We start from the raw sequence: 15,000 nt of genomic DNA on the forward strand, positions 1-15,000 counted from the left end.
GAGAGAGAGAGAGAGAGAGAGAGAGAGAGAGAGAGAGAGAGAGAGAGAGAGAGAGAGATGCTCATAATCTGACCTGGGCAACCCCTTAATTGAGGCTTCTCCTCTCAGATGACTCTAGACTATATAAAGCTGACAGTGGAGATTAATTAGGAGAATCATAAAGGAGGAAAAGAGATTCAAGCCAAGCAAGACAGTACAGAGGTAACAACAATGCTCCTTAGATACAGAATTTCAGGTAGGACAGGCCTGAACGTAGGAGTAGAACAGCATAATGGGGAGCAATAGTTGGTCTCTGTTTCTACTACAAGTTAAAGGTCACAAGGCTATGCCTTCACAAGTATACTCTTAGCTTAGATGACAGCTAAGCCTTTCTTACTGCTCAGGTAATGAATTAGAGAACCAGCTGGCCACATCTCCACCTGTCTTTTCTTGAGATAAACATGAAGGCTGCATTTCCCTGATGTGCAGGAAATAATGAGCACTTGGGTCAACCCACATCGTGATTTCATTTGCCTGGGTTGGGATGTGGCTGCTATCAGCAGGCTGGGAAGGTGCCACCTGGCTTGATGTACATGTCCTTGATGTGTTCCTGATGTAGAGAGCCTTTGAGAAGCAATGGCTATTGTAGAAACAGGACCAGGCTCTACTCAGAATCCTTTTTGAACATGTGGGATGAAGAGTTCTATCCATTCTAAGATATACAGCAGCTAACTAAACGTGCCACATGGGTTTATCTAATTCAGATTTTCTCCTTCACTGTGCCTGTAAATGTTCTTTAATTTGAGACTTTGTAAAGTTAGTCAAAGACTAGCTGAGAATTGAGCCAGCCCTATAACTATATGTGGCTTAGTCTATGAAGTGAATGTGACTTAGTCAATAATAAATATAGATATATCTGTAGTATTTGTATCTTTAAAAAAAGCTCAACATGGTACTGGCCTTGAGTATCAGTTCCCTGTTCCCCACTTCCTTAGGAACTTTGATTAAACCCTCAAGACATGTTCTATCTTGGTCCTGTTTGAATACTGCTGTTCCCTTATATTGTACATGATGGCCTTCCTGCACCCCACTACTTCCCACCATCCCTGCTGGTCATCAGCACGCCACTGCGGACTGACCACCTCCACACACCCAGATTGTCTGCCCTGTTCTCTGAATGTGACTAGCCTGCTCGGTTCTCACATGGGAATGCACATAAAAGTCAACTGAGGAAAGCCATGCCAAGCCTGGGCACGAAAGCCGGTTCCTACACACACTTCAGCTTCTGCTCCTTGTTCACAGCCCAAGATCTCCACGCCAGTCTGCTGCCTCTACTGCATCCTTCACCTGCTGCCTGGATGATTTATCTAAAATTCAAATGTAATCATGTTGCTCCCCTGATCAGACCCCTTCAGCGGCTTCCAGGTCTTTTCCGATACTATCCAAACTCCCAAAGCACTTAGAGCAATGGTGTCTGTGAGCGGTTCCTTCTACCTCCTTGGCATCTAATTCTCCATCAACAGTGACACCGCAATGCTGAATTGCTGATGGCTTTCCAAGCACAGCATAAAGCCATGTTCCTGCGCCTGCCAGAAACAACCCATCCTTTCTATTTACCTTTACAAATTTTACTAGCATTTCAAATTCTCTCAACTGCCCATCCCTCAGAGAACCCCTTAGACAGAGGGTGTCTTGGGCCATCTTCTTGAGGTACCCACTGTCCACTTCTGCATGATTCTCAGACTCATGGCCAGTAGACATACTCTCTAATCACTGAGTAGTGTTGGAATTAAGACAGAGCAATGCCTATTCAGTACTGGCTGCTTCTTGAACAGTTTCCCCCCCTCATCATTGCCAAAGAGGTTCAAATTTCCACCCTGGCCACACTGATATCTATATCCTGATTGATTTCCAGGTCGGGCTAATCACTGGTCTGCCATCATTGGCGGGTCCCACTCCAAGAACTACGTGCTATGGGAGTATGGAGGGTATGCCAGCGAAGGGGTCAAGCAAGTTGCTGAACTGGGCTCACCAGTAAAAATGGAGGAAGAAATTCGACAGCAGGTAAGTACAGACTCCTAGATCAACCAATGGCAAAAATAAGGGCAGAGCATCCCTGAGTTTTATTTTCAGGAGCTTGAAATGTACTGTAGAGTGTGGTCTATGGACTGAATTAGAGATTCTTAGTTTCTTTCCCTAAACTCATGCATCTTCTAGCTTTGGTATGCTAAACCCTGCTGTAGGCTTGTTGTTGAAAAGGCAGACCTCTGGTCTCCTGAGACAGAAACTGTGATTTAGGGTTTCATACTTTGGTTCTTGAGGGTAGAGGATAATCTTCAAGCTGTCTAAGCAAATTGTCACTTCTGAAAAGAGACATTTTATGTGATGGCATGTGGTGTTTCGCAATGGTGTCTCGATGTGTCTGATAAATTCACTGACCATTAGTTATGATCGTCATGTACTGATGTGTTACCAGGAGCCCAGGAGCTGCCCCATTATCTAGGCCCAGCATCTACTGAGGAGGACAAGAGAAATGACCCACTCTTCTTGTTAATGCGTTTACCTGACAATGGGCCATCTCTCATCAAAAGCCTGAGCTAGTTAATAGAAAACAGAGGCAGAGAAGAAGGGTCTTGGAAGAAGAGCAGTTTTGTGGTTTGCTGTGGAGATACGATGGCCTGGCTTTAGCTGTCATTCCCACAGAAGCCTCTCTGGTACAAGAGAACTACCCAAGCAGCCATGTCTCACTGACCCCAGCTGTTCTGGGGCAGGGAAAAGGCGAGCTGTGTTTGGGGTGTGGCTATTTCACAGTGCAGGACACTGAGAGGCCACTGTCCTTTGTCCTTCCACCCTGCATCTCCCAAGACGATGGAGGAGACCCCATATGTCTGGTGCTCCTGTTATGTTGTGATGGGTGTTTGCTCAAAGGCCTCAACAGACTGAGGGGGTGAGCACAGATCTGACGCAGTGCTTCTCCAAAGCCTACCATCTGGACACCAGGCTGCCTGCAGTCCTGGACTGCATGCAACTGAAGTCACCCTATTCCTTCATGATGCCCTGAGGGATCTTTTTAGACCACAGTATGGGAACAGCTTCAGAATGAGCTTGTGTTTCTCCTCCATTTGATTTGAAGTCTAAATGTTTTAACATTGCATGGCATTAATTAATGATCAAATCACCCTTCTTTGTAACTGAAGATGACCTAGAACTCCTTAATCTTCCTGCCTCTGCCTCTGAGTCCTAGGACTGCAGGCATTCAGCACTATGCCAAGTTTTATGCAGTGCTCAGAATCGAACCATGAACTTTGTGAAAGTTAGGGCGGTATGCTGTTAACTGAACTCCATCTCCAGCCCACAGCACCAGGCTTCCAATTGCCCAGTTTCTCCTACTCTTCCATGCCTCACAAGAGACATAACTCTTCAGGCTACAGCCAAGTCATGATTGCTCCCTCCATATTGGCGCTAGTGTGTCTGGCTTGCCACTGGGGACCCTTTGTCTGGAATCCCAAAGGTCTACTTTCTAGCTCTTAAGCATGAAATTGTGATTGTCCAGCTCTGAGGAATGGGGTGCTGAAAACCATTTGTTACAAAGAAATGATGAAGCTGACAAAATAAATCCAAGATCAAGGGTGTCCTCCTACGAGTGCTGATCTTGCTTACTGCCTCTCTTTAGAAGTTTCTAGAAAGGAGAAACATAGGCAGGAATCATGCAGAATTAAGATGCTGAGCCAGGTGGATGGCTCAGCAGATGAAAGCACCTGCCACACAAGCCTGAGCACCTGAGTCTGATCCCTGGAACCCATGTGAATATAAAAGGAGAGAACCAACTTGTGGTGGTTAGAAAGAAAATGGCCCCATAGGTGCACAGGGAATGGCACTGTTAGGAGGTGTGGTCTTGCTGGAGTGGGTGTGGCTTCATTGGAGGAAATGTCACTGTCTCTTCCTGCTGCCTGTGATGTAGAACTCTCAGGTCCTCTCCAATATCATGTCTGCCTGCATGTCACCATGCTTTCCAACATGACAATGATGGACTAAATCTCCAAACTGTAAGCCAACCCCAATTAAATGATTTCTTTTATAAGAGTTGCCATGGTCATGGCTTTTCTTCATAGCAATAGAAACACTAAGACACAACTCCATAAAGTTGTCCTCTAATCTCAATATGTGTGCTGTGGAGTGTACACACACACACACACACACTACACTTTTCAAAATCTAAAGTGGGATTATCTTTTACTGGTGATCATAAATTCTCATATGTCATGGCAATTAAAAGGTTGAAAATCATGGGTAGGCCTTGGAATACCCCACTTCAGAAAATGTGTGCATGCTGTGACCTTAACCAGCCTGCTGCAGGGAGTCTGTCCAACCCAGCTGGCCCAGCTTCCTGCTAATAAGCTTAATTACGGGGAAAGAGTGGGTGTCTATCTAATACCACCTCTCAGCCTGCTGGGTATTGGATTTCTCTCATTAGCCCTCCTTGCATCCAATTCTGAGAGGCCCATGTTAATATACAAGTTCTACAGTAAGGAGAAGGTATAGTCAGTCAACATTCTAAGGTTTCTTAGAACTTTAAACCCAAGTTTGTCTGGCTCCAAAGCCTATACATAAAATCTAGTGTATAAATTATAGGGCTCCAAGCAGACATGCCCCAACAACACCCCCATTCCAAATCTGATGAGAATTTCAAGATGGCCATGCTGTGAATTTCACAGCATGGGCCCCATGACATTGAATAAGCGAATTCCCACCTATGCACCTGCCCAAATCCGCACCCTCATCCCACTTCCTGCCAGCTCCTGACAGAGCCTTCCTCAGCAGGCAGCACCATCCGCCTCCCAGTGCCTTGAAAATCCAACTTAGTTCAGTAATTTCAAGGTCCCTTCAAGTTCCAAGAGATTCACAGCCTTAAATACCCTTCCCTGAGAGCACACAGATTATATTTTTCAAGTCAAGGAGGAAGCAACATAAAAAGGAGCAAGAAGACGGGTCTTCCTAGAATAGAAATGTGTCCTCTGCATAGCCAGAGGACTTGTTTGAAAACTTCAACAAATTCTGTCCCCAGCCCTTCCTACTTTATACCCTCTATCAAAGAGCCCCATTCTAGCCGAGATGCAAATAAAATCTCTTTTCCCACAAAAGGCATTTTGTGTGTCCCTCATTATGGAATTATACCTCACAGCCATTTTCACAAGCATTAAAAACCACAATGGGCATTATTGGATATACATTTTATGCTAATGGATTTCAAACACAAATGAACAAAAATACTAATCACATTAGTAGTGAGGAACTATACTAATTCTGTTGGGTTTAAACCTTATTGTTACTATAGCTGTAAAGTCCCAAGAAAATTAATGACAAATTACGACAGAGGCATTGTTGGCAGTTATGCTACCAGCCAGAGACAGTGGGGGAGGGGTGAAGAACGTGTGCTGCTTCTTTAGGTGAAAAGAGGCCCACACATCCTGGTGGCCAGTGGTGCCCAGGAATTGTCTTTGTTAGCCATGTGTATTTCTTGAGAAGTTTTCCAGTTGATTTGTAGAGGGGTATGTGTGCCTCTGTGTGTGTGTGTATGTCTCTGTGTGTATGAATCTGTGTGTGTGCCCATAAATGTGCTTAGGAGTACATACATGTGTACATATAGGTGGAGATCAGAAGTCAATCTTGGCCTCGTTCCTCAGGAGTCAACACTTTGGTTTTTGAAACAGGGTCTCACAGAGACCTAGGACACACCAATTTTGCTCAGCCAACTGACCAGTGAGCTCCAAGTTTCCTCCTGTCTCTGTCTCTCCAGTCCTGGGATCACAAGTATCTACCAGGACCAGCTTCCATGTATGGAACTGGAGATCAAGTTTAAGCCCACATGTCCCTGCAGCAGGCACTTCGCCCACTGGGCCATTGTTCCAGCCCCATTTGCTGATCCTGATTTAGATGACTTGAGGGGTTTATTGTTCAGTATTTCTACGTTCCTTAAATAGTTAGTATTACTCCTTGTCAGATGAACAGCTGGTAACTAGCTCGCCCATTCTGTAGATACCTATCTGTTCCATTGATTGCTTCCCTTGCTGTGCAGTTTTGTTCATTTCTGGTAATCCCACTTGACTATTCTCTTGGCTACACCAAAGTCTTCAAGCGTTTCTCCCTGTTTTCTTTTAGTCATTCCCTAGTTTGGGGTCTTTTTTTTTTTTAGGCTTTTTATCTGTTTTGAGTTGATTTGAGGGCAAGGTGAGAGGAGTTTGGGTCTTAAATACTAAGTAAAATAAGCCAGATACATGTTGTCTCATGTGCAGACACTTGAAGAAATAAAATATATATATATATATATATAGATTAGTGCAGAGCAGCAGTTGGGAGGGGGAGGGGAGATAAATGAGGGGTAGCTTTGGTTAGCACACTGTATACATTCAAACATAAGCGTTGAGTGCTCTGAATACATGCAATTTATGCATGCTATTAAAAAGTATAATAATGTTTATGAAAAGAAATATAAGGCTATGGCTAGATAGCCAGCAGGCCACAGATGGATAACCTCAGAGGGAGGAGGCTGGAGGAAAAGGAAGTGGGGAACTGGAATTTCAAGAGCCGATGCAAGCTCACTTCCTAACACTTTACCCCACTACAACCACTTATAAGCCAGAAGTCACAAATGATAACTGGGTGTCTGGTTCTCTGCTAGGGTTAACTTGAGCCCATCCGCTCAGTTATCCATGCTAGAGAGCTAGCTACCCTCCTGGCACACCATGCCCCAGCATCTGCCTCCTCTCTTAGGTTCTTTCCACTCAGCCCACCAGCACCAAGCTCCTCCCTCCCACCTAAGCATCCATCTTTTGTGTACATTTCAGCACTAGTCTCCTGGTGGTCCTGACTTCAAGTCCTCTTCCCATTATCCTTTCTGCCCAGGGTCAGCTTTATAAAATATAAGTCGTCATGTCACCCCACCCCCCGTGTTATAGGATCATAACAGCTTCCTTTTAGAGAGCCCCTTTTCAGCTGGGTTCATCTTCTAGCTACCTGAGGGAAAGGGAAGGGAGGAAAGAAGAGGGGGGAGGGGAGGGAAGAAGAAGGAATCCAAGAAGATGGGGAGAAGGGTAAGGAAGGGCAGAGATTCCTTTGTGAGCCTACATTCTAAAAGAGACAAAGAAAAGGAACTAACAGAAAGACATAGAGCTGGGGTCAGGTTCCATAGGAGAGAGCTTCCCTAGCACATACAGGACTGTATGTTCAATCCCCAGAAAATGGGGGGGGGGGCTTATAAGTTATTAGTAAATAATTACAAGTTGGTGGAAATGAAAAGAAACCTGCAGTGATGCCTTTTAGAGGCCTAAGATTAAGAAGGACCCTGGTGTGGGTGTGGAGAGGATCGCCCTGAGTAATAACCATTTAAATTACGGCCCCAAAGAAAAGTGGAGTGGGAAATTATGTATCGATGACAGCATGTCCAAAGGCCGTGGGGCAGAAAATATAGTATTGTGCTTACAGAACTAAAACTAGGGACTTCGCAGCAAAGGGGAAGAGGCATGGGTAGATAGTTGCACTGAAGAAGAGTAGATTTTGGGGTAAGGGACCATATTGTCTCCACTAAAAAGAAAATCATGGTAAGGGTGGGAAAACAGATGCATACACACACACACACACACACACACACACACACACACACACACACACACACCTGTCTCCCTACAGGTACTTTATTTCTTTTGGGAAACTTTATGCCCGCAACTGAAAAGGTACAAACCCACCCTGGGCTACCGTGGTTTGCGTGCTGCTGCTCTGAGCACTGTGACAACATGCAGTCCCCCTCTTCCTCCTGCTCCTGGTCCTAGTTCCACAGTGTCTTCTCTAGGAAGCATGGTCTGTTGTTCCTCCTGGAGCCCTATAGTTGCTGGTGCCATCCCCTGACATGAGCTGACCCACCATGGCCAGGTTCTTTCCTTGTCTCCTTGCCCAGCTGGGTGATGCCTTGTTGCTGCCCAGCTTCCTTCCGTGTGTACCAGTCTGTTCTGTTTCTAGCTAGGCTGTCTTCAGTAACACATAGTGTCTCGGGTTGTTGTGTGACCATGGGGTCCCAGGGACATCTCCTCCTTTCCACTAAACTGCTTTGGCTCTCACACTAATTTCCTTCCTGCCTTAGGGTGCTTTGTTCATCGTCCACAGGATAACTATCATTCATAGACTGACACCTTCACAGAGTGACCTTGTTTCCCTTCCCCTAGTCCCACCTGAATCTTATGTAATCCCTTATCTCTGGATTGCCCACTGCACGGCTGACATACACCGGGACTCTTCTGCCCCTGAGAGTGTGAGACCCCAAGGGTCCAGGTCATAGAGATGTGCAGAGCAGCCTCCTTGCCACGCCCCCAAATGCCTGATGGAAGGTTTTCTCATCCCTTGTTCACAAATGGGGAAGTCCCATGCCTACTTCCTACCAGCATGAGATCACCTTTCTCTTTCATACATATGGACACACACCTCGGCCTGTTATCCTGAGCCTGGGTCCCAGTCCATGGCCTCACCAGATCCTCACTGTGGCTCCGGTTCAGTTACACTTTCTTCTCAACTCCGAGCAGCACCAGTGAGGAACAGCAGAGACAGGTAGATCTTTGCCACTGAAGCCCTGCCACAGCAAGGTTATTAGTCCAATTAGCTACCCAGCCCATGGCTGCATCCAGGCCTTCCAGGCAGGCAGTTCACAGTGACAATGGTATTGGAAAAAAATGCCTTTCTGGGTAGCAGTAGGCAAGCGCAGGTTAGACAATCACAAAGCCCTAGCCAAAGGGCAGGAACTCAGGCAGGCTATCAAGGTTGTAGCTGGGAGGGATACTGAAGGCATGACACCATCAGAAGAAACCTTTGATGCTGAGCCTACCAGCCTGTGACATAATGCTGGGCCTAGAGGTCGGTTTCACAGTTGAGGTGGGACCAAGAGGCCGTTAGGAGTCTGAAGCATGTGGATTTAGATAAGCAGGGATCAAAATAGGGCACCAGGCAGAAGCACAGTTGGGACTATTCCTGAGCCCTTGAGACTAGCTGCACACATTTTTAAGGACCTAGGCCAGTGATGAGCAGGGCCAATGGGAACTTTAAAGTGACTGAAGTCTGTTGCCTCGAGAAGATCGCCAACCCCGGAGGGCCTCAGTGTCTCCATCCTCAGATTGGCAGTATAGGACATAGTTGTTGGTCATGAAGTCACATGTGAGTGACACTTGGCTTGGGGTAGGTGTTACTTTTCTTATGACTGCGACATAAAAATTAATCAGGAGGATTTGTATTCTCTCTTTCCCTTCAGAGGGGAGATATATATATATATATATATATATATATATATATATATATATATTTATTTATTTGAGAATAAAAGTTTGAAGAGGGAAAGCGGGCAGGAGAGGCAAGGCTGGGAGTCAGGGTGGCACAGGGATTCTCAGGAGTGCCGAGCAGCGGGGTTGAACAGATGCCATTTGGATTGAAAGTCAGGGAGAGAAAGAGGAACCAAGGACGACTTTGAGTGAACCTGTTTTCTACAAGAGGAGAGAGACACCAGAAGAACATTTTTAGTAGTGGGCTTTGTAGAACGGCATGATGGGATTTTTCCCTTTGCAGCCTCCTCAGGAACCATAGTCAAGACCCATGGTGCTTTGTGCTTTGTCTTCAGTTGCTCTCTGTTGCTATAAAACACAGTAGCACAGACTGGGAAACAGTCTACTCATGGTGCTGGAGTGGGAACACCCACGTTTTCTGTTTATCTTAAGCTGAGGCTTAGGACAAATAGAAATCCCAGTAGCCCAGGCTACCCCGGATAGGCAGAATGCAGAACCATCCTCCAGGTGGCAGCTCTCACACCCTAGAATTTTACTCAACAGCATCACCAGTGCCTGGGAATTCTGAGGCTCTCTGTGTGAGAAAAGGTAGGCATTTATTTGATCAAAACGTATGCAGTATTTAACTCATGGAAAAATCTATTTTTATAGTAACTGAAACGAAATAGTTCAAATGGAAGGCAAATTCTAGTCAGTCATCAATGGGAGGAGAGGCCCTTGGTCCTGTGCAGGTTCTATGCCCCATATAGGGGAATGCCAGAGCCAGGAATCAGGAGTGGGTGGGTTGGTGAGCAGGGGGAGGAGGGAAGGGATAGAAGGTTTTCAGAAGGGAAACTAGGAGAGGGGATAACATTTGAAATGTAAATAAAGAAAATATCTAATAAAAAACAATATAAATTAAAACAGCACTGACTAAAACCACAATGCCAGAGCAAGAACAGACAGATGAACAGAATAAATGTGAAGTCCAAAAGTAGTCCGGAGTTCACTTGCAAACTACATGAACGGGAAAGTTTCCTACCAACTGGGAAAACCACCAGTATTTTGAAAAATGGCAATGGGGCAACTGGAAACCCTGAGGGGGGAAAAAAAAGAAATTTTCTCCAAGTCTCAATCTCTGAACCAAAATAAAAACATTGATTATATTGAAGATTTAAATATTTTGAAATAAAATACATCAATACAGGAGAAAACATGAAAAAATCTATTTTTAGAGTGGAAAAAAGAAGACATAAAACAAAAAAAAACACTTTTAATATAGTTTAATATAAAAATAATGATTTTTTTTCAGAAATGTTTAAAAATTGTCCATCTATGTGTGGGTATGTGCATGTGATAATCAGGTGCCTGAGGAGGTTAGGAGAGGGTGTTGCATCACCTGGAGCTAATGTCACCTGATAGGGATGTTGAGAAACAAACTCGGGTCCTCTGCAAGAACAGTGGGTGTTCTTACCAACCAAGCCATCTTCCTAGCCCCAAGAAAATTTTAAGGTAAAGTGCAACTAGTAGAAAATATTTATAATTTATATAATAAATAAATGGCTGGTTTCTTGAATATGTAAAGAACCTCTTCTTGGTCAGTTTTATATGTTTTGTCTTACTGATACAGAGTTTCATATAGCTTATAGCCCTGGCTGACCTTGAACTCCTGATCTTCTGTCATTACCTCCCACATGTTGGGATTACAGGCATGTGCCAGAGCACCAAACAGGTCAAGTTTTCAGACCAGTGAACAAATGCTCAAATAATATAAACACATGGGCATGTCTCAGAAAGAATCTAGATGGGTTTTAGATGGTTTTAGGAGATGATCAATTCATCTACAATTACAGAAATTCAAATTATTTCCATAGACCTATGCCTTACTGTGGCTCATGGATTCAGAGTCTCCAGCCTGTGAGCAATTGACTGTTGCCTTTCGGCCTATGGTAAGAAAAACATGGCAATTGTCAAGACAAGTTATTCACCTCCAAGTGGCTGGGGAGAAATAGAGCAGGGGGCTAGGCTTTTATTTCCTCCTTCAAAGTATGACCAATGGTTTAACTTCCTCCCTCTAAGTCCCAATTCCTAATGGTTCCAGCACCTCTCTGTAACATACCAGCTGACAATCAAGCTGCTAACACATATGCCTTTAGGATAGAAAAAAAAAAAAAAAAACAGGAAAAACAAGTAGTTATAGACCACTGATGAAATTCACTTCAGAGGAGAATGAAGAGTCCTACCTAACTCCATGTCAAAATGAATGACTTAAAAATATCACTGTGAAGTTTTCAAAGATGAAGAGTTTTCCGGCTCATACTAAGGAAGGGCACAGCTCATGGATTACATGGTGTAGCTGCTTCTGAAATGCTGGTGACTTGGGGTTCACTGGGAAGTGTCTGTTCAATTGAGTTGCATGCCTTTCCCTCTGTTTCCCAATAGTTCCCTGGCTACTTTGGTGAAGCCAGCCATTCTACCTACTTCATCTCCATACCTACCATCTATTCCCCAAACTATAGCTATTTCCCAATAGGCTTCAGTTACAGTATGTTTTAATTTGTCTTTTAAGTCAAAAACAGAATTACTGCTTCATTAATCAATGGGTAAAGAAAATCAAAAGTCTATTAACTAGAAAGCAATGCTATTTCAAAGGCATTGATCCACATTCGTTATGGGCAGCCTGTTCATTGGAAACTGCAGCTGCTGAGAATAGCTCTCTGGAATAGTGCTTGGGTAACTGAAATAGCCCTATAAATGGCTTGATATGCATCTGACACTTATTGGAAGTTTGGTGAAGAATAGAAAATGTAAGATGATTTGCTTGCTGGTAATATCACTTAGAGGTTATTTTGTGCCACAAGTATACATATTGTGGATGATCGCAGATTATCATGTTACATTGTTACATTAAGTAGAGTAGATTTTTGTTTTATCCTCCCAGAATGCTTAATTTTAAATGAGTGTGTGGTCAAAGCACAGACAATAAGTGACTGTGCTCACACCCTCTCCATAAGACTCAGGAACCATGCCAGAAGATAGAGCAGAAACATGCTAAGAGCCAGAGGTTGGAAAAGACCAAAGTGAAACAGTGACTTCTGGGCTTGACAGGACAGCTATCATCATCCACTTATGGTAGCCATGGCCCAAACAATAGCAAGTCAGTTGATACTGTAGCATGGTTTAGGATGGGGTTCATGAGCCCCCAGACCTAACTGAGAACTATGTGTAATAGATGTCTCTGGGGAAGAGAAAGTTGGTTTTCCTTAAGAATGTGGTTCTTGGTGGGTCAAGCACACTCCAGTGAATAGCCCCACACCTATGAGTCTGTAGGCAGCAAAATTGGAGTCAGTGATTTATTTTACAAGGAGAGAGGACATGAAGTTGGGGGTGGCCTTGAGAGACATTGTAGAGAGGAAATGTGGTAAATTGAGGTAAATGTGATCAAATTACATTGAGGTAAATGTGATCAAAATACATTGTGTGAAATTCTCAAAGAATTAATTTAAAAGTTACTTTGAAAATCAGTATCCATCTGGCTTATGATCTGGGATCATGACTGCAAGCATGGTTGGGTCTTTCGAGACAAAGCTTTCCTCTCTACCAATACACAGTGAGGTTTTCTTCTTCAAACATATTGTATGATATTTCAAAATGCACGATGCATGTTGTTGACCCCATCTTGTGCCAGGGACATCATAGGCAAAGAAGTGAGTGAGACCAAGGGCTACCAATTGTACTTTCCAGATCATCCGTGGGTCTGGTTGTCTTGTCTGCTTTATTCCATGGTTCCTTTTCTGTTAGGAATCATTTTATTGAATACTATAAATGAATATGAAATATTACAGAGGCTTTAGCTGACAGTCCCCCAGAGATTACTCTCTTTCCTCAGGCAGATCACCATGAGTCAGCCTTGGGCTGGGCTATTTTGAAACTGGAGGTCGGTCTTTGTAAGGACTCTTATTTATTGCAAGGATGTCGCTCTTCAGGGTTCTCCACTGAACATGCCTCTCCCCCTTTACCACGCACCACTTGCAGCTCTAACCTCATAATCCAGGACTGCAGGGAGCTCTGGTTAAACTCTCAGCTTCTCATTTCTACTCGCAGTTGCCAACTGTGTTCCTCGTGAAACTCAAAGACCAGAAACTGCCCCAGAAGAAAAAGCAGCATCAAACACCAGGCTCAGTTCTCTGTCCCCTTCTCCTCAGGAGCTGAATTAGTTTTGTTCTCCCAGTCCCATGAGACTGCCGAAAGCTCTGCTCAGCTTCTAGGCACTTAACTTTTCTGCAGTTGATGAAAGTGTCATACTGGAGCTGGCTTGGTGATTAAAGCATGGGTTGTGTAAGTATGAAGACTGGGTCCCCAGAACCCGAGTAAATGTCAGGTGGGCGTGGCACCCCACCTATAATTCTTGCCTCAGAAGGCAGAGACGGGATCTCCAGAACAATCTGGCTAGCAAGACTAACCATATGAGCAAGCTCTAGGCTCGATTGCACAGCCTTGCGTCAAAGAATAAAGTGGAGAGCAGTTGAAGAAGATTCTGACTGGCATCGACCTCCAGCTTCTACATACATTCTCACCCATGTGCACATGCACCCACACACATGTAAACACACAAAAAAGAAAACGTAAAAAGCCAATTCCTAGAGAGAAAATGCATTTTGAGGTACGTAACTTGCTTCTATGTCTAGCCGTTGCCAGCTGTGTGTCTGACGTCATTGTGACCTGTGTCCAAGGCCCACCTCCACTCACTGACACCTGCTCTATGTCTGAATGTAGAAGGCAGTTGTCTGCAAGTCCATCCTTTAGGCGCTGTTCTTTCTGTTTGTTTACACTGTTAAATCAAACTGGAAAACACAACCTTACACTAGGTATTACTTTCTTCCACGTAAATGCTTTGCAAGAGTCCACAGCGAAGATGAGGCGGCGACACCTCGACACTTTGGGTGACAGACTTTCCTGAGCTGAATGCTTCTGGAAACTCTCTTCGCGGCTCAGTGCCCTTTCCTGTCTCATTTTACACTCACTACCCCTTTCCACAGGGGTCGCCTGTGCTGAGTCTCAGCCTGTTTGGGATTTTGTCATTTGACTTCTTGATGCTGTTGTGTGTGGACGACAGACTTTATAAGTGTACAACGATAAATGCTAAGACACATTAACATTTAAAAAGAAAAACTATGAATTCAAAATAATGACTTAGAGCTATCAGCTGTTGGGAGCATAGTAGTTTCTGAACTCTGAGATGTCATGCAGTTGATTCCAGTTGTTGTTGTTGATGTTGCTTAAGTTAGTAGTGGATCAGGCATTATCAAAGACTTTCTTGGTGCCCTTGAAAAGGAATGATAATAAAGTAATGAAGATTTGGCTGAAAATCTACAATGATATATAGTGGCTATAGATTGAACATCTACTGTGTATCTGTGTGTGTATCTGCTTTGGTAAGTGTCTTCAATTCTAACTCAATTGATAGTAGTAATTAATTACTATAGTAATTAATTAAAATTACTGTAATAAGAACATGTTAAACAAAGAATTAAAAAATTAATATGTGAATATGACAAATATTTCATTTTAACTTATATAAGTATACTTTTTAATATATATTTATTATTTGTGATGTGGTGGGGTGTGTGTTCCACAGCACATGTTTGGGGGTCAGAGATCAACTTTGTGGAATCAGTTCTCTCCTTACATCTTTATAGAGGTCCCAGGGCTCAAACTTGGGTCT

General features: G+C 43.9%; 1 protein-coding gene across 1 annotated transcript in view; it reads left to right on the top strand.

The window, feature by feature from the left end:
- Spon1 (spondin 1) overlaps window positions 1–15,000 on the top strand; it is a 279,501-nt gene that overhangs the window by 167,845 nt on the left and 96,656 nt on the right. Inside the window, exon 6 of the mRNA XM_021201343.2 lies at window positions 1,895–2,043. Coding sequence (XP_021057002.1) covers window positions 1,895–2,043 — 149 coding nt within the window. The remainder of the gene's footprint in view (window positions 1–1,894; window positions 2,044–15,000) is intronic.

This window comes from Mus pahari, chromosome 1 (genome assembly GCF_900095145.1).
Source record: "Mus pahari chromosome 1, PAHARI_EIJ_v1.1, whole genome shotgun sequence".
In the NCBI taxonomy this organism is placed as follows: domain Eukaryota; kingdom Metazoa; phylum Chordata; class Mammalia; order Rodentia; family Muridae; genus Mus; species Mus pahari.